The sequence below is a fragment of the Pogoniulus pusillus genome, chromosome 3 (genome assembly GCF_015220805.1).
Source record: "Pogoniulus pusillus isolate bPogPus1 chromosome 3, bPogPus1.pri, whole genome shotgun sequence".
Taxonomy (NCBI): Eukaryota; Metazoa; Chordata; class Aves; order Piciformes; family Lybiidae; genus Pogoniulus; species Pogoniulus pusillus.
In genome coordinates, this window is record NC_087266.1 from 10,197,653 (window position 1) to 10,217,688 (window position 20,036).

The 20,036-nt window shown below is 43.1% G+C and overlaps 1 protein-coding gene across 7 annotated transcripts in view; it reads left to right on the plus strand.

Moving 5' to 3' along the window:
* FAT3 (FAT atypical cadherin 3) overlaps positions 1-20,036 on the plus strand; it is a 486,301-nt gene that overhangs the window by 442,994 nt on the left and 23,271 nt on the right. For 5 of the 7 annotated variants that reach the window (XM_064169873.1, XM_064169899.1, XM_064169893.1 and 2 more), the window contains exons 21-23: positions 1,707-1,841; positions 2,884-3,041; positions 11,652-12,120. In XM_064169873.1, coding sequence (XP_064025943.1) covers positions 1,707-1,841; positions 2,884-3,041; positions 11,652-12,120 — 762 coding nt within the window. Of the gene's footprint in view, positions 1-1,706; positions 1,842-2,883; positions 3,042-3,136; positions 3,247-11,651; positions 12,121-20,036 lie in introns of those variants that run through there. The other 2 variants (XM_064169917.1, XM_064169926.1) reach the window with 2 other exon arrangements.

Sequence of the window (20,036 nt, forward strand, 5' to 3'; positions counted from 1 at the left end):
GCCATCAGGAGTCCACAATAAACAAGAACTGGCAACATTCAGAAGGTGATGGGTAGGAAGGGGATGACTTGCTTGGGAAAATCATCACCTCCATGTAACAAGAAAATTAATTTGATAGGAAAGCAAGAGAGTCCTCTCCATTCCTAGGAATTTGATAAGAAAACAAGAGGCTCCTGTCCATTCCTAGGAACTGTCTTTCACTCTCTTGAAGTTCTGGTTGCAAATCAACAGAAACAAGAGCAGGAGTGCATTTTTTCCTGTTCTTAAAGGCTACTTTCATAGCAGCCCCAGAGGTAGAAGTTGACCCTGCATCTGCTGAGTTCCTTTTTGCAACCAAAAGAAAGATAACTCGTGTGGAACCTGTCTGTTCCTCAGAATTCTCACATTAAGCTGCAATAGTTGTGTTGTGCTTTGTGTTCTTGTATTTGCAAACACTGCAAAGGGCAATTAAACCATTTTTTTAAACACTTTAATAAGTAATATAGAAGTGTCAACCAAACTATAAGAAATGCAAGAAGTTCCTTTGACATTGACAGGCTTCGAAGTAAGCCCTGGACATGCTCAACCTGGTAGACATTAAGATTTTAGGAGGTTTTGAAGACCCTGAATGTGATTGAGTCACACAAGTACTTTAAACAAGTTGTAAACTCAGCATCCCTCTGTCCCTTTACTGTCCTTATGAAATAAGTAGTACTTATTTCTTCTTACTCTCCTTATGAAATAAGTAGTATTGAATTCACCTATTCTTGGGCAAGATTAAATTCTACTAATAAAAGTTCTTTACAAAGGAGTTTGCACTAGCATCCAAAATAACTTTGTCAGAATCTTCTCCAAATACAAAAGCTCATGGATATTTTGCCAAAGTTATAAATTGCAACTGGCTGTTTAACATGCTAAACAACTTCTGTCTTCAATTAGGAAATGTTAAGAAATAGAGTCAACTTTATTTTTACTTTTCAAAACTTACTCACTTGGAGTCTCCAAAGCAAGGAATTAACTTTTTTGGAGGGTTTGGGGTTGTTTTTTCTTGTTGTTGTTGTTGTTTGTTTGTTTTTTCCCTGGACATATGCACTTCCAGGTGCAGTGAGATTTATGTATTTGCAACCAGAAGGAAGGAGGATAGGTTCTGGCAGCCTGGGCAAGGTTGTGAGCTCTCAGAAATGTCAGGAGGAACATGGGGACAAGGCAGGTTTGCCTGTGCTGTATGATCAGGCTGATGGCATGTCCTGTCCATCATGACAACAAAAGTCCAACTATCACTTTGTAGCTCAGGGATTACTTGTTCATATTTTTATCCATGAGACCTCTGCCTCTTTCAGTTTGCTTCTCATGGGTACACTGATGCAAGAGGAGTAATTCTTTTCTCATATCTCTACATTCCCTGCACAGAATGCTTTGTGAGAAAATGAATGGCCTGAAAGTCACAACACCAATTACAAAGCCGTTACTGCTCATAATACTTGGCTTTAATCCTTTGTCATGCCTTGGGTTTTAGTGAAGCCTTTGAAGAGCAACCATAATGGTTTTGCTACATACTTGTCCAAAGGATGTCTTTTCTGTGAAGGTTTTCTTTTGGGGCAGTTATTATTATTAAGCCATTCTTTGCTTGTACTGAAGTTTAAGGTCGATTGTCTTTCATGACTCTTGTCTTGCTGCAGATCATGCTTTGCACTATGTATCCCTGACAGTGTTTTAACTCATTGCAGGAGGACTCTGCCCAGGGTCTAACGATCCCTGTCTGGAGAAGCCATGTCCAGGGGACATGCAGTGTGTGGGGTATGAAGCTAACCGGAGACCATTCATCTGCCAGTGCCCACCAGGAAAGCTTGGCGAATGTTCAGGTGTCTATCACAGCAGTAACGGGGGTATACTTGAACTGCAGAGTGCTGCCGTTCTCATTTTGTAGGTAGAGATGTTACTGAAGTTAACAGAAGATGTACTACTTAACCCTTCTTACCACTGCCACTCAGTGGATCTCTGAGCCCTGTAAAATACTTGTCTTCACAGCTGTGGGGCTATACGAAGACTGTGATCCAGTTTCTGTTGGGAAATTCCCACTGACTTGGTTGAATCCCAGATCAGTAAAACAGGCTGCTAAGAAAACAGGACTTTTCCTAGAGACTGTTATGCCAGATGTTTTCCTGCTATGGGCAAAGGTCTATAATTAACTCTTCTGCTTACTATTTAGATTACTGGAATTCCAGCCTTTATTAATGAAAACACTGCACCACCCCAAAAAAAGAAAGATTGAGGACATTTGTGAGTTCTCTGCAGCTGTGTTGTTCCCTGGGAGATAAAGAGCCAGGTGGAAAGCTGGTGAATTAGAGCTTTCTGTTTACTTCAGTGAATCCAGGGCTGCATGACAGAGGACATGTGCTATTTCTCTGCTGGAAACAAAGCAGATATTGAGCTGTAGCACTGTCGTCCTGGGCAGCGGTTGCAGGGAACTCACTGAAAGGGTTTGACTGGCATAATCCCACACCCTAACATTATATGCACTAATTCAACTGCCTGATGTACAGTTATGGTCATCTTTGACTCCTTTTTATCAGTGAGGAAGGTAGATGCCTCCAGGGGTTATAACTTTAAAAATGCTGCATACTTAGAGAAATCTCTTTCTTTTAATGCAAGTATGGAGAAATAAAACTTCTCTTCATCTTCTGAAAAATACTTTTATTGTTGTTAATATTTTTGTAGGTTGTTTGTTTTATTATTTTGTAGTTCCAGTTTGTTTGTTTGTTTTTCCCATCAAAATTCAGTTTTATTCACTTCTTCTTAGTCACTCTCATTAGCTCTGAAAACTGTTTTAATTAACTTGACAGCTGAGGAATTATTTCATGTGTCACTAAAAGAGTGTGTGTCTTTTCAAAATGGCTATTTCAGGCCACACTTCCCTTAGCTTTGCTGGGAATAGCTACATTAAATACCGGGTTTCTGAAAATAGCAAGAAAGAGGAATTCAAGTTGGCTCTCCGTCTGCGAACCCTGCAAAGCAACGGGATTATAATGTACACCAGAGCGAATCCCTGTATAATTCTGAAGGTAATTAAAATAGCTTATCTTTTCCACAGTTGTTTTTTTCTTGATTATATGTTTTCTGTTGGCTCTTGATTTGGGGAATGCTGTTCTCATTTCAGCAGTAGGTTGAGAAGATGAAGTCTGATCTGTTTCATGCTTGCAGCGGAAAACGACAATTTTGAATATGGCAGCAACAACAACAACAATTAAAAAAAAAAGCAGCTTGTTAGTGGCACTTGGAAAATGCTCCACTGGCTGCTGTTCGTTGTAAGAGCATTATGTTTGTCTGCATGCAGGAGGCAGTCTGCATGAGATGCAAGATTTGGTCATTTATATGGCCATATAGTCAAAATTGTGCATGCTGAAATAGCTATTCTTCTTCTGTGTCCATGGCTGTGGTTGAAGGATATGCCCTCACTGCTGTTAATTCCAAAAAAACAAATGCTTATAACGTGTCTCCTACTGAACAGGCTGCTGCTGGTCTCTTCTTACAGGTACATAGTGATAGACCAAGCTGTGACTGGGTAGGTGTAGGCTGGACATTAGGAAACATTTTTTCACAGAAGGAATGGTCAGGCATTGGAATGGGCTGCCCAGGGAGGTCATTGAGTCACCAACCGTGGATGTGTTTAAAAGTCACCTTGAGTACTGTGTTCAGTTCTGGGCCCCCCAGTTTAGGAGGGAGATCGAAATGCTTGAGCGTGTCCAGAGAAGGGTGATGAGGCTGGTGAGAGGCATTGAGCACAGCCCTACGAGGAGAGGCTGAGGGAGCTGGGATTGGTTAGCCTGGAGAAGAGGAGGCTCAGGGGTGACCTTATTGCTGTCTACAACTACCTGAGGGGTGGTTGTGGCCAGGAGGAGGTTGCTCTCTTCTCTCAGGTGGCCAGCACCAGAACAAGAGGACACAGCCTCAGGCTGCGCCAGGGGAGATTTAGGCTGGAGGTGAGGAGAAAGTTCTTCACTGAGAGAGTCATTGGACACTGGAATGGGCTGCCCGGGGAGGTGGTGGAGTCGCCGTCCCTGGAGCTGTTCAAGGCAGGATTGGACGTGGCACTTGCTGCCATGGTCGAGCCTTGAGCTGTGTGGTAAAGGGTTGGACTTGATGATCTATGAGGTCTCTTCCAATCCTAATTATACTGTGATACTGTGATACTGTGATGTGGTACTTGAGGATATGGTTTAAGGGTGAACTTTGTAGAGTAGGGAAACAGTTGGACTTGATGATCCTCAGGGTGTTTCCCAACCGGAATGTCTCTGTGATTCTGTGAACATGAAGATTTCTGCACTCTGTGAATTAAGATTATTTGCTGAGAGAGGCATGGTATAGTTGGAGGTAGCCAATCAGTATTTAGTTGATAAGGTCTCTGTGCGTTCTTGTTCCTTTTGTTCTTTCTGTGGAAAGGCAAATATCTGCTGGATGATAAAAAGAGTGAGTCCTAGGCTCATCCAAGAGCCTACATGTGTAGTGTTTTAGCAAGAGCCTCTAAGGTACAAAATGAAGACATTGACTTTTGTAACTTGGCCATGTCCCATTATGCAGCAGTAGGAGAAATGGCACAGAGCCTTTTGTGTCTGTATTTGCTATCTTTAGAGTTCTTTTGGCTGAATCCTTAGGTAATGTTAAAATGGCTAGATGAGTTATTAATGGGCAACAAATCATTTTAGAGCTGTTACACTGAAGTATTTCATGAGCAGCAGTACTGTCTGTCATTCACTGGGGACTCTCAGCATAGCTTAAATTTGTTCAGGATAAACTCAGCTTTGAGACATGTAAAAATGCATAGTTTGAACCTTTCAGTATACTTTTTTGTTCACAAACCCAAAACAAACCTTCAGGCTTGAAGGCCTTTGAAGACTTCATCATAGCTGCTATTTGCATATATCAGTAGGGAATGTTTGCAGTGCTGCAGTTTTGAAAAATGACTGGACCAAACCAAACAGCCTGGCTGGAAGGTGCCACTTGAAAACAACAGGAGATGATACAGGGACAGACTGAAATGGATATATATTTTTTTTTTTTTTGTTACAGTTTCCTGTGTAAAAAACTATCATGATTAAGGAGTGCAGCAGGTGAGGTCATAGGTAACTGATTGGAAATCTCTGGTTGAAGCTGGGAAATTCTGTGTCAAAAGAGAAAAAAACATTCTATTACCAAAATAAAAAAAGAAGGAAGAGAGCCCCTTCACTGCAGCCACCTGGGCTGGTTTTGTTGTGGGATAGGAATTACATGTTTTCAGTCACCACTTCAAACAAACACCTAACCATTACGCTTTAAAAGATATTGGGGGGAAAAACAGTACTTAGAGGAGCAGTGATAAAAGCTATGGTTATGCTGTTCTCATCTCGGAGGCCGATCTCTGTCATGCTCTGTTGTGCTTCCTAGCTCTAAGAAAGAATTTTCAACTCTGAAACAATCTCATGCAGAATTCATTGCAGAGCTTCAGAAGCAGCTGTCACCTCACTTGTCCAGTGAGTGAGGTCCAGAGTCATGTATGGATGCAAAGACTCCACTTTCTCCCATGCATTCAGCAGGGAATTCCTTACTCAGAGCCTCATGCTTAGCTTTTAGCTAGGGCAGATTTTACTGTTGTACTGGCCCTTGGCTTCTATAAGCATAGGGTTTAAAGAAGAGCAAACTGTTACATTCATCATGTTTTTTGAAGAAAAGACAGCACTTAAAAGATCAGAAATTGCTAGAGTTTTGTCAAGGTCATTTTAGCAGAGAAACATTAGACTAAAGTCTCACAAAAGTGCCTCTATGAGCAGACAAATGGTATTGTGCTCTAGGGATATAGCCATAGTAGGTCTCTTCAGGGATAGCATTTGACTTCTGAACTGCATTGTAGGGGTCCCTAACTCAGATGTTACCCTTAGACTCTCTAAGCATCTGGTTTTTTTTCAATTGTAAACCAGAGATAAAGCCTTTTTTTCTATTTTTTTTTTAACCAGGTATGTATGTTGTGAGATAGGGAGGTACTCAGAAATGAGGCCATTAAATAGATTAATTAGAGGTCTGTAAACGTGAAGTTGTTATCATTTGTGCATTGCTTTCAATTAAATTAAACATGAGGAGAAGCTTTCCAAAGAGAGGATAAAGGATGGGATCCTGTACTCTTTTGAGCACTCTGGCATCTCTCCAGCAAAGCACTTAATCACTTGCTTAACTTCCTGCATTTGAAGGCAATTGGAACTACTCACCTACCTTAATTTTAAGCATGTACTTAAGTATCTGTTGGATTAGCACTAGAGAGCCCAACACCATCACTGAGCTGCAAACGAAGGCAGCTGGAAGAAATGTAGACTCACCACACAGTGTGAGCACATGGGAGAATGGTCAGAAAATGCCACCAGTGTTGGGGCATATAGTGACATTAATTGTTTTGAAGCAAGTCTCCCCTATCAAAGTCTATTTAATAATTAATGCTGCAATATGGTTTTCAGTGTTTAAATGACCAGCTTCCTTTTGAGAGCTCATACATTTGTGATAACTCCAGGGATGGAAATATTTCATAATCATAAACACAGCACACTTGGATGAATAATCAATTCCATAGAGCAAACTGCTTGTCTACTACTTTGCTGAGAGCCTACCATCTCTGCTGTATTGATACAATATAATAAGGGTGTTATTTATTCAACTGGTTCAAATAAAGCAACTCATCCATCGATTTTGAGAGGTTGGCCATATTTTTGGTTTTGCTGCATGCTCTTGCTTTTAAGACTGGAGCAAAATGAGATGCAGATCAATGACCCTTCTTCTTTTTTTCATTTCAAGAGAATACATGTGCCAAAAACTGGTATCACCATTTTCTTTTTGCTCTGTAGCATCTCTTTGGGAAAAGTAAGATTTAGCAGTTTAAAGCATTACGAGGCCATCACAGAAGAGAATTATACAATGTATTTAATTTTTTTTTCCCCCAAGGGATATAATAGAAATTCAACTTGTTTTGCAAAATTGTTGTCTACAACTACCTGAGGGGTGGTTGTGGCCAGGAGGAGGTTGCTCTCTTCTCTCACGTGGCCAGCTCCAGAACGAGAGGACACAGCCTCAGGCTGCGCCAGGGGAGATTTAGGCTGGAGGTGAGGAGAAAGTTCTTCACTGAGAGAGTCATTGGACACTGGAATGGGCTGCCCGGGGAGGTGGTGGAGTCGCCGTCCCTGGGGCAGTTCAAGGCAAGGTTGGACGTGGCACTTGGTGCCATGGTCTGGCCTTGAGCTCTGTGGTAAAGGGTTGGACTTGATGATCTGTGAGGTCTCTTCCAACCCTGATGATACGGTGATACTGTGAAAGGCTTTCCCATCATGGCACAAATCTAGATGTCAAATGGTGAAAGGCAAGCATATGCTCTTCCATCCAGACATCTAACGCGAAACTTTGCGTGGCTTAGTTAAGTGTCTATTATACATTTGAATGCATTACTGCTGTGTGGCTTATGCTGGATAGGACTGAAGCTTGGATATGATCCCGGTTATGGCTGGAGTTGAAACAAGGAATATTTTAATTAAAGACACCGTTTTACACAAACGAACCTGAAATGTAATTTGGCTAAGGAAATATTTCCCCAGATAGAGGAGTAGACAGCATGCTGCATCCGTGGTGTGTGACTGCAGATGGACTGTGTGAGCTGAAGGTGGTCTCAGAAGAACCATTTGATCATTTTATTACTTATGCTGATACACAAATATGGCTGCTAGCCAAACATCTTAGCCAGGCTAATATTCTAATATAATTTACAGTATGTCTTTGGCTCCATTTTGCTCACTGAATGAAAATGTTGAAATGTAACAGATTGCATCAGCTTTTGGAGCCTTCTCTGTTCTTTGTACTTCTCTACAGGTGAGGAATTTTGTATCTGTAAGACCATATATGTTTAAGTATGCGTTGACCTCACTTTCCTAGTAGTTACAATGAGAGATACTGTAACTAAGCTCAGAAAACTCCAAGAGTTGGAAGCTTGGTGGGAATTTTCTGTTCAGCTAGAATGAAGCAATGTCTCGCTGTTTTCATCTTGGTACGCAGACTCTCTGCTAGCACCAGGGGCTGCACTGGGGAGGGGCTGCAGAATTTGCAGATGGAGTAACTCAGGCTCTGCTGTGTTGCATCACATAGATGGAGACAAAATCAGTGCCACACCTTCAGTCCTCAACTGAGAGTCTGATGCTACCAGCATTCAAACAGACCAGTAATCCCACTGTATAACTGCTGGACCACACCATTAGCTGTTCATTGGATTTCCATACTATTTGCTTGAGTGTACCTCATTTAGTCAGAATTTAACTTGAAGTTGAGCCTTTCTTGGCTGAAATCAAAGATCCTCCTCTTGAAGGTTGAATGGTGTCCTTGATATCACAGTGGCTACAAGGAATCATGGGGGCACCAGGGTTTAATTGATGAATCAAAGATCTATGGTTGAATTCTCCATGCTAAGGAGCAGAGATGCCATTTTGTCCTGTTGAGTGAAGGACTCTTCTGAGTCCAGACAGCCTAGCTACTAAGCAAGTGGGACAGGAGCCCTTTGCAGCACTTGCTCTTCACCAGCTGTTCACAGATTCACAGATTGCATTGGGTTGGAAGGGACTCTTCTTCTCCTAGAGGCATGGGACCATCAAGGGGCAAATATTTCCTCCCTATCCCTCTCCATCAATGCCTGTGACCATCTGATTAATGAAAGCACCTTTATGGTCCCATTGCTAGAGGTATCTGGGCATGTCACAGCCTTTAATGTATGTATCTATAAAGCAGTGGTGTGAGGTAGGGAAATGACGTTATCCTTCTTGTACTGATGGAGACCTGAAACTAATGGCTTGCTTGAGATCTCAGAGGAAGAGTGCTGCAGAGTGTGGGTTCCCATGCATATCTATCATATCTTAGGCCAGTACTGTAAGCATCAGACCATCCTTTCCATCTTTCACTCTAGCCTGAGGTGGGACTTACTAGAGATTTTTTAATAAAAGAAAGGAAGCATACCCTTTTGTACAGTATATATTTACCGTGCACATCAGATCATCTGCTAGTAAAAAGAAATAAAAACTGGATGAGAAAGATGTATAAAGCCTATTTTAATGGCAAATCTTTTAGGTCATCATTTCCCATATACAAATGGTGTAATCTTTATCCCAGGTGCTCATATGTGATGTAGTATTTATAAAGATAATTGGAAAAGCATGTTCTGTGAGCAAGGATAATAGACATGCAGGCAGTAGGTCCTTCAGGGTATAAGTAGTCTTAGGGGAAGTATATGTATATTATACACAGTTGGTAGAACAGTTTCCATAAGAAAAAGCCTTTTGAACAAGAAGCAAGTTAACTGCTTATCCGATGATGGCTGTTTTTCTCAGTGCATTATGCTGGCATGTATTTTTCTGTTTGATTTGTATTCCTGTTGTGCCAGACCACACTTTCTAAGCAGTGACTTAAAGGTTTGTGAAAACTATTGCTCCATCTCTGGAGAGAAATCAGCTCAGTTTATCAGGGCGTCTTATTTGCAGAAATTCTTCCTGAGCAGATGCTTTAATAGGCCAAATTTTAATCAACAGAAGTAGTTTACAGCTGAGTTTTGAGTCCTGTAGGAAAAGATGGGTTTTTTTTTAATTAAAGATGATCCAGACTTATTCTTCTATACATCCATTAGCCAGTTTTGATTGAGCTGTGGTGAGAACCAGGGAACATCCATCCCACAAGCATGTTGTATTACAATCATAAATCTCAGTTTCATTACATTCTTGAGGTCAAGGACTTCAGAATGGTCCCCTGCCCATAGCAGGGTCTAATTCTTCCTCTTCTGACTCTTTCCATGTGTGTATCCTTCTAACATGCTTCATGCCATGCTGGACTTAACAGAGAGCTTGTCACGTGCATAACATCATTTTGTATGGTGGAGTTGTGTGATTTACCCCGCAGCTACCCAATCTGATTCAGTTTGAGGTTACAGCCCAGTTCAAGTTCAACCAGTTATTCATGCCAGAAATGCCCCAAAATGGCCAAAGACAATGGGCACAATGCAGCATCCTATATCTGCATCAGCCATTGCCAGGCTAGATGGCTAGCAGGATACCAGAGCTCTGCATTGACAGCTGTGGTAACTCACCTCCACTGGCAAAAGAGCAGTAGGGTTATGTTATGGGTAAACCAGTGAGAGTACAATGTGTGCTACAGGGAAGGATGAAAAAGGACACAGCACCTGAACTTTTCAGGAGAATAAATAATGGAACAGAACTGTCTTGAGATGAGGTCTGCAGAAATAAATACTTGCTAGGGTATGACATAAAGGTAAAATAATCGCAAGAGCTTTCAGAGAGCTCGAATCCAATTAATGTGTCATAAGAAATTATATCCAGCCTTGTCAGCCTTTTTAAACTTATCTGCCATCTGTTAGAGAAACCTAAAATCTTCGTGTAAACTGCTAATCAGGAAATCAGCACTTCATCCCTATTCCCTCACTTCATGCTGCCTGCCCTATCAGGCTAGCGCAGATTTGCCCTTTGTGAGGACTTCAGATGGGTGAGGAACAGGAAGGAGAATGAGAAATCCTAACAAGCCCTCAAAAACCACGAACCCGTTGAGGAAAGAAAGAAAGAAACGTGAAAGCCATCTTATGTCTTCTATGAGGTGTACACAGAGCAGATGTTATAGCTTCCTTGGAAAAGAGCTGACTTAAGCAGAGTCTTATTGTTGTATTCAGGAAACTGAACTTATGGCACTTAGGGACAAATCTAAACCTTTCTGAGATACTCCAAAAGGTTGCAAAATCACAGGATGTGTACATGAACAGAGGACCTCACATCCCTAGCTAAAAGCAGTGACGAATCGTTTTGCCACAAGATTCTCTCAATCACTCAGAGGTGGTCCCTTGCCTTGACTGTCCTTTTAGTAGCACCACCCACGGAAGCAGAACCAGGGTGCATGGGTGTACAGTGGGACTTGCTCAGAGAAATAGCACAACTCAGCATCAGAGCATGGTCCTCTAGCCCATGCCCATGTTCAATGAGACGTATCATTATCCCAGCCCTCAGCTGAGCTCTGTATCCAGATTTCTTTCTACATTCTCAGTTTTTTGCATTAATTGGCATTGGGTGAATTCAGAGCCAGATGATGTTTATCACCTTTGGGTTTTGTCGAGTTTGGTTGATTGGTTTGCATTTTGGATTCTTTCTCCTGATGATAAAGGCACCTGAAGGGTGGTTGTGGCCAGGAGGAGGTTGCTCTCTTCTCTCAGGTGGCCAGCACCAGAACGAGAGGACACAGCCTCGAGCTACACCAGGGGAAATTTAGGCTGGAGGTGAGGAGAAAGTTCTTCACTGAGAGAGTCATTGGACACTGGAATGGGCTGCCCGGGGAGGTGGTGGAGTCGCCGTCCCTGGGGCTGTTCAAGGCAAGGTTGGACGTGGCACTTGGTGCCATGGTCTAGCCTTGAGCTCTGTGGTAAAGGGTTGGACTTGATGATCTGTGAGGTCTCTTCCAACCCTGATAATACTGTGATACTGTGATACTGTAATTTCTATTTTAGTGTTGTGTAGGAGTGCAGCTTTAACAATGAAGGCTCCAGAAGTCTTCTGTGTTTCCAGTCCTCCATGATAGAATATTCCAAGATGGTGAGTACCTGAAGCGCTCTAATTTCTGTTTTCCTCCTGCAGATTGTCGGTGGCAAACTCTGGTTCCAGTTGGACTGTGGAAGTGGCCCAGGAATCCTGGGAATTTCTGGCAGGGCCGTTAATGATGGAAGCTGGCATTCCGTCTTCCTGGAGCTGAATCGCAATTTCACCAGCTTGTCCCTGGACGACAGCTACGTGGAGCGCCGCAAAGCCCCCCTCTACTTCCAGACTCTCAGCACAGATAGCTCCGTCTACTTCGGCGCCCAGGTCCAAGTGGATAACGTCCGCAGCCTGACTGACAAGAGAACAACGCAGGTGCTGAGCGGCTTTCAGGGCTGCCTGGATTCCGTTGTCCTAAATAACAACGAGCTGCCGCTCCAGAACAAGCGCAGCAGCTTTGCCGAAGTGGTCGGGCTGACCGAGTTGAAGCTCGGCTGCGTCCTCTACCCCGACGCCTGCGAGCGGCAGCCGTGCCAGAACGGCGGCACTTGTACCAGCGTGCCATCTGGTGGTAAAGCTTTTGCATTACTTTCCGCCTTGCCCCCTCCCCGTTTTCCTCTAGGATTTATTGCCAGAGATAGTTTTATGCAGCAACATGCTTGAAAAAAATCTCAGGAACTCTATAAAACTCTGCTAGGTATTGCAAATTGTGTAAAAGCTGTTTGCTCTATAAATAACGGTGAAACGGTGCCCCTTCTCATTGCATTAGAGTTCCAGGAGGAAATTGATTTATTGGCTGTTAGGGTAATCCTATTTCTATAGAAACCAATAGAATTACAATTACTGTAATGCTCAGCTGGATTTTTTTAGGACCCATTTACAGGAAGGCTGTACACAAAGATGGTGATTTCAAATGTCCTTCACAGCTGCAACAGCACTGGTGCCTTTCTTGGTTTCTGAAGCTGTCACAAATAATTACTGAGCTGTCCACAAACACCTTGGTGCTTTTGCGAGTGAGTAATTTGATTACATGTCTGCATGGAAAATAGCAAGTTCACCCCATTATAAACCTTCTCAGAAGTGTATTTTACGGCTTCCTTGGAGGTCTGAGTGCTTCAAGGTCTAAGTAATACTATCCAAAGTTTATAGGGCATTGATTTAAACTGTGCTCGTGCTGGAGTTTCCTATCCAGTGGTTAGATGGTGCCTTGTGTGATTTGGTGCCAGTGACTTACCACACAGTAATGCAGTGCACAAGTTACTAGGCCATGAGAACAGTTAGCATCTTAGTAAAAAAAAAGCAACTGACGTATGAGTAGGACATTTCTTTAGAGCTGGTTTCTCTCTGCAGTGTCCCTTCCCGTTCTCTATATAGCAGGTAGTATTTCTTACCTTTTCTGGCAGACAGAAACTTCCTTTGAAAAGAAGGATGCTTAACAGAAAGATCTTCTTCTAAAACTTCCCATCCACTTATTGTCAGTGGTTTTGATTGTGGTTCCCCAGGGAAGTTCCCACTAAACTCTTTTTCTAGGGATCATTTTAACCACTGTCCCAGAGCTTTCTTGCTTTAATGTGTCCATGCAATTCCCTTGCACCCATAATTACTACTTCAGTTTTCATTATTTTGAGCCTTGTTCTCATATTTCTTTTCTGGCTCCCCTCCTCCACAGAGGTTTTTCTAAACTTTAGAAACTTCCTAAACTTCAGAACAGTTTTCATTTCAAGGCTGAAATCTGGTGAGATATGTCAAACAGAAGTTTCTCATTTGGATAGCCCTGCTCTTGCAGAGTAAGCCCTGACAACGTGGATTTTCTGATGCTGAGCTATCTCAGCTAGAGTCTCCTCTGGATCCTTGACTTTGGTTCAGCCACCACTTCTCCCACGTCAGGGCAAATCATGTGTGAGAGATGCTATCGGCTTTGCTGTCAGTGGAAGGAGATGGGAGGACAGTTGGGAGGAATGAAGCACAGCACTAGCAAGCCAGGGTGCGATGTGCATCATCAGACCAGTGTTGCTGATTGTGTGTGTCGTTATGGGTTTTTATTTTCCAAGGGCAGGAAAAGAAAAAGAGGCTGGCACAAGGGCACAAGAAAAACTTTCTGAGGCAAAAGGTTGCTGCAGCCACTGAGAGAACTGCTAAGCAAGGTTGTTCAAGTCCCCAGGATATACGTCTGTAATATGTACATGAACGTAGTGTGGCTTTGATTCAAACTCCATACTTAATAGATTAGGTTAACCATTCCCCTAGCATCCTAGGAAACACAAGAACAGCTCCTGTTGATTTTTTTTTTTTGAGTCTACTTACAATATTGCTCAGCAATCTCATGATGAGTAAATTGAAACCTTTCTAACCAAACACTTTACAGTAATGCTTCTTTTCCCGGTGCCGTGTGCATGCCAGTTCAAACTGAGGGGATGTGTAGGGTGGAGGAGACACAGGCAGTGCTGAAGATTAGACCCATTTTATTACTGGAATGGCACACATCATTTTCACGTCAACATAATTCGCTGCTGGAAACCAGTCATGGAACTGATTTGACTTGCCTGCCTGCCTTCCTGCCTCGGCAAGGGGGCACATGCGCTGCAGGGACGTGTTTCAGCTGCCTGCAGTTAAAAAAGCTATTTGCTGCTTCCACTGCCTCAGCAGTGCATGTAAATAAAGGATGGTTATAAAGCCATAATTCCAGCACAACAGGCCCTGACTCTGTGTCGGTGACTCTGCAGCCCTGCCCACAAGGAGGAGGCATGGACATGCTGGTCTCCACCAAGCAAAGCAGTTCTGTCGTTTCTGTCCTCTGCATGCAAAAGGGCCACCATATTAAATTCCACAGTGTGGAGAGCTCAGCACTATGGCAAATGCTAGTTATGGAGCCACAAATTGCAGTGTGCCTTTAAGAATCATCAACCATTGTATTTGCTGACTTAGATGTCAGCAGATGATTTTCATTTAAAACAGGAGGAAAAGTAGTACTTCTTCATTTTTTATCTTAACAAAGAAAATGGCAGCTTTTTTGGCTTTTTTTGGTGGGAAGAAGCATTCAATAACATACTGTGCAAAGGTCTTGTATCCAATTCGAGGGCACAGGGACATGGTTTAGTGTTGACTTTTCAGTGCTGGGTCGAGGGTTGGACTGGATGATCTTTGAGGTCTCTTCCAACCGAATGTATTCTGTGATTCAGTATCATCAGAGTCTCTTGGCTAATTATTTACTACCATATTATCTTCCTATAAAAAATTGTGGAGAACAATGATCTAGAGTAGGGTGTCCCTGCCCATGGCAGGGGTGTTGGAACCAGATGAGCTTGGAGGTCTCTTCCAACCTGCTTGATTCTGTGATTCTGTGATCCTTGTGGTCCCTTCCAACCCTGACTGATTCTATGATTCTAATGTGTCTTTTCCTAAAGAGAGAGTATTTAGCTTGTGATGGAACTTATTTTAATAAATAAATCCCCTATTTTAAATTCTACATAGCAGATTTCATATACTGTTAACATTCCTTTTCTTACAAAAAAACCCCTGCTGTGCTTTACAAGAAAATTAAGAGAGAGAGAAAGAAAGCTCAGAGTTGTAGCTAACTTTAAAAGAAAACAGTCAAGCAAAGGTTACCCAAGATTATAACATGAAAGAGTTGCTGGCCACATGCCAGAAATCAAAGGGGCCATATCTAATTTCCATACAATTTGCATAAATTGGTCATCTAAAACACAACCTTCCATAATAGTATTCCTGTTGTGAGATCTTCCCTTCAACAGAAATGCCTACTGCCCTACTCACCATTAATAAAAAGCTGCCTCTAATCACCTTCTACTTCATCCTGTGCTTACAGGCATTATGGCCCATTTTTGCTAAAGTGATGCTTTGTATGCCCTATGAGTGTGTCTGCACTTCTGTTAGTGTCTGTGTGGTAAACTCACAGCAACCTGGAGTCATCCAGCTCAAGAACAGTGCTGTTCATGGGCTTCACAGAGTTTGTGACTGATGGCAAAGGTATAGCCCTGAAGAGAGAGTTGTCACAGGAGTAGTTCACCTGTGTCGGCTCTTTCTGTCTGACCTCTCTGCATATTGAAGAGAAGGACAGAACAGGGATCTTAGCCTGCAGAGGAAAGCATAGATAGCTCAGATGTTCTGTGACATCACTGAGACTACAGAAATAAATATCTCTGCTTTCAAAATCTGCTTTGTGGGCCAGCAGAAGCAAGCATGACATGAACCTTTGCTTGCATGTCTGTGTTCCCACAGATCCAAATTAAGTCTTGTGGCAGCAGTGTATGCCCAGCATTATCATAGAATCATTGAATACTTTAGCTTCAAAGGGACCTTTAAAGGTCATCTAATACAGCCTCCTGTGCAATGCAAAGGGACAGCTTTTGCTGTCTAAAGTTGCTCAGAGCCCTTTCAGCTTGACCTTGAATGTTTCCAGGGATGGGATATCTGCTATTTCTATAGGCAATGTTCCAGTGTTTCACCACTCTCATTGTAAAATATTTTTCCCTTGTATCTAGTCTAAGTCTATCCTCTTTTAGTTTAAAACCAACTGTTGCAACAAATCCTGCTTTAAAAGTCTGTTCCCGTCTTTCCTGTAGGTCTCCTTTAAGTACCAAAAGGGTGAAATGAGGTCTCCTCAGAGCCTTCTCTTCTCCAGACTGAATAACCGCAATTCTTTCAGTCTTTTATTATAGAATGTGTGGTCCTCCTCTGGACCTTCTCCAACAGGTCCATGCCTTTCCTGTTCTGATGACCACCAGCATGAGGTCTCTTCCAACCTTGTTGATACTGTGATACTCTAGGTGGGGGTCTCACCACAGCAGTGTAGAGGGACAGAATCGCCTCCTTTGACCTGCTGGTCACAATGCTTTTGATGCAGCCCATGCTACATCAATGGCTGGGTACTGTTTGTCCTTGGATCCCATGCTTAGAAAGGGCTAGGAAAGGCATACATTGACTAGATCTGACAGTTTAGGAAACTCCTAAAGTATAGAACTTTAGGACATTTCTTGGGAGACACTGAAAACCACAGCCCTGAATCTGGGCCACATTCTTGCAATCCCTACCCATAAGTATGGGTCAGTAAAGCTATTTTTAAAGAAAGTAGTTAGCATTTTGAAACCTGACAAGAAAACCTGACTTTCAGAAACAGAAAAACAGAAAATTCAACCAAGTATTTGAAATGTGGTTAAGCTATAAGCTGCTGAATCTGAGATCTTAAAATGGGACATGTCACACAAGCTTTGTGAGAGAGTGGCGTTACCAGGTCTGCCAATAGTAAATGTATGTATATCTGCATGAATAACAACATGAGCAATCACAGCAATAGAAAGCTTTACTGTAATCAAGCCCAAGTACTGTGCCAAGCTTTTCAGAGAGAAACCTCATGTTTATGAAGGCTGCAATTGTAAGTATGGTTACTTCCTTTTAATTTGATCAGTCCGATAGACATCTGGCTTTGATTAAAGTAAATGGCTTATATGAGTAGGCAATTTTATTTGAACACGAAGCATTTGAGCAGAAATATCTACTGAGTCAAAGGCTGTGGGCAGAGTCTGAGGGCAGAGAGTCACTGCTTTCCCCCCTCCTCATTTTTAATTATTTCTTTTCTTCATTATCAGACTTGAAACAACCCCATGCAGAGATACAGGCTGGGGTCAGAGTGGCTGGAGAGCAGCCAAACAGAGAGGGATCTGGGGGTGCTGATCGATACCCGCCTGAACATGAGCCAGCAGTGTGCCCAGGTGGCCAAGAGAGCCAGTGGCATCCTGGCCTGCATCAGGAATGGTGTGGTCAGCAGGAGCAGGGAGGTCATTCTGCCCCTCTACTCTGCACTGATTAGACCACACCTTGAGTCCTGTGTTCAGTTCTGGGCCCCCCAGTTTAGGAGGGACGTTGAGATGCTTGAGCGTGTCCAGAGAAGGGCGACGAGGCTGGGGAGAGGCCTTGAGCACAGCCCTACGAGGAGAGGCTGAGGGAGCTGGGATTGGTTAGCCTGGAGAAGAGGAGGCTCAGGGGTGACCTTATTGCTGTCTACAACTACCTGAAGGGTGGTTGTGGCCAGGAGGAGGTTGCTCTCTTCTCTCAGGTGGCCAGCACCAGAACAAGAGGACACAGCCTCAAGCTACGCCAGGGGAGATTTAGGCTGGAGGTGAGGAGAGAGTTCTTCACTGAGAGAGTCATTGGACACTGGAATGGGCTGCCCGGGGAGGTGGTGGAGTCGCCGTCCCTGGGGCTGTTCAAGGCAGGATTGGAGGTGGCACTTGGTGCCATGGTCTAGCCTTGAGCTCTGTGGTAAAGGGTTGGACTTGATGATCTGTGAGGTCTCTTCCAACCCTGATGATACTGTGATACTGTGAAATCCAAATAATGGGAAAAAAATGCAACCTGGCACTTAGGAGGTGGTTTTAAAATGTGTTTTAAAGCATGTTGGCAAGATCAGCACACGAGTATTTTTGAGGATTATGTGGTTCATAAAAATGACATTAGGGGAAAATGGGCATATTAACACTGCAGTCATGAACTGACCTGGTTGTACTCGTGTTCTCAGTCTTGATTTTACACACACACAAGTAAACCACCGTGCTGCAATGTGAGCGTAGCAAAGGCACATCAGATGATTTTTAAAAGCTCATGAAAAATTGAGGGGGTTTAATCTTTTTTTACGGCTACACTTTTAGACATCTGGATTGAAATTCCCACTTTCCAAGCACGTACGCAGCAACCCAGTCATAGAAAGTACTAAGACTGAGGTTCATTTTCAACTAGTGGCAACAGGCCATCATCTGCTTGAAAACAGATCAAGTAAATCTGAAGAGGCAGGAACATGTATGGCTGAAGAACACAGAGTTCTTGAAGGTTGCCTCATACATCTTTAAACATCCCAAAATAAAAGTGATAGGAGAGGTCCTCTTCACCTTCAGTTCTGATCAGTTAACTTTCTGTTAAAAACTCTATGAGCTGGGTCAAGGGCAGGTCTGTTGCTGGACATTGAATTTGTCAGGGCTAGCTGCACAGCAGGGAAAGGAACTACATGGGGAGATCAAATGCAGGAGTCAAAGCACAAAGCAGATAAAAGCCAGCTCCTCTTGTATGTGATAGATAGAAACGAGCATACACATGTTCAAAAAAAGACTTGGCAGCAGCTCGGAGCATCCTCTTTATTAAAGCCAAGTAAACCTGAGGATAGACAGACATTCAGATGCTCAGGCTGGGAACGCTACCAACGGAGACGCTTGCTGCATAGCGGCATCCCATCTGCTGATGGCACCATGCCTGCCTTTTGCCACTGTCTCTGCTTATTAAGTGCCAAGGAAACATAGGTATAGGCAGGAAGCCTGTGTAGAGTCCTCACTTACAGCATGTTGCTCTCCAGTAAGGTCTGGGCTGAAAAATCTCTTTTCCTCTGGACAGAGACAGGCCAGCAAGGCAGGAAGAAAATCTGCTGGAGGCTGAGAAGGTGGGGCTCAGCTACATAAAGGGGATTCATATTAGTGGAGGGCCATGAGAGAAGTCCTCTAAAAAAATCAGAAAGCCCAAGACAATGTGTAAGCAGGAGAGGGCTATGTCTGCATAATGGGTTAGGTCACAAATGAGCATTAGTGTGAATATTCTGATCATCCTCTCTCACTGCTTTTTGTTTCCTACTGTGGAGACGTGACATCTCAGAGGACAGGACCAGGCTTCCTTCTGACTGATGCTGAGCTGGAAGATGTTGCACCAGGAGTGCTGCTAATCATAGAATCATAGAATCAACCAGGTTCCTAAAGTCCTGAAATGCATGTGCTGAGGATACTGGGGTCTCAGCACCAAGTGTTTTGCTCCACAGACCCCTTGGTTGCTTCACAGGGCTTCCTAGTGTAGATACAGTGTAGCCTGAATGGGCTATATTATTGCTCATGAATTGTTACTGCTCTTCAGTTAGCTCCTAGTAGAGGCAATTGTGGCACATGCTGAAAGTGTTGTGATGCCACCTCAGCAGCATTGCAGGTGTGTTTAGCAGAGCTTTCTTTTTCCACTGATTCCCTCTGAAGAAGTACAGTGGTGGACATCACAACATTTGCTGCCATGAGGAACAAAGAGCAACATTTTCCAGCATCAGTGAATATAAAATATCATTCTCTGTCTTGGAGGGAGCCCAGCTGAACTGTATGGTCTTAAATACTGATGAGTTTCCCAGATTTCCAATGCCCTCATTGTGAGCAAGAGCAAGCCTTAGTTTGCTTGAAAGGAGTTTTTCATCCCTTTCTGAGAAGACAGGGTACTTAGCCTTTATTTCAGCTCTGTTGTTCTTGGACATGGAAAGTTTGCTTTTTATTGTGCTAAGTGATGGGAAGAAATGCATGATACATTACCTGGATATTAAACTAAAAGAGTAATAAAACCTCTTTGTTAGACCTAGAATGCTTTCCTGACCAAAAGTGCAGTTTGTCTGTGGCCATGTGGCTAAAATGTGCAGTAGTGGGCAGGATTACAGCCACTGCTGAGAGATTTGGAAAGGCA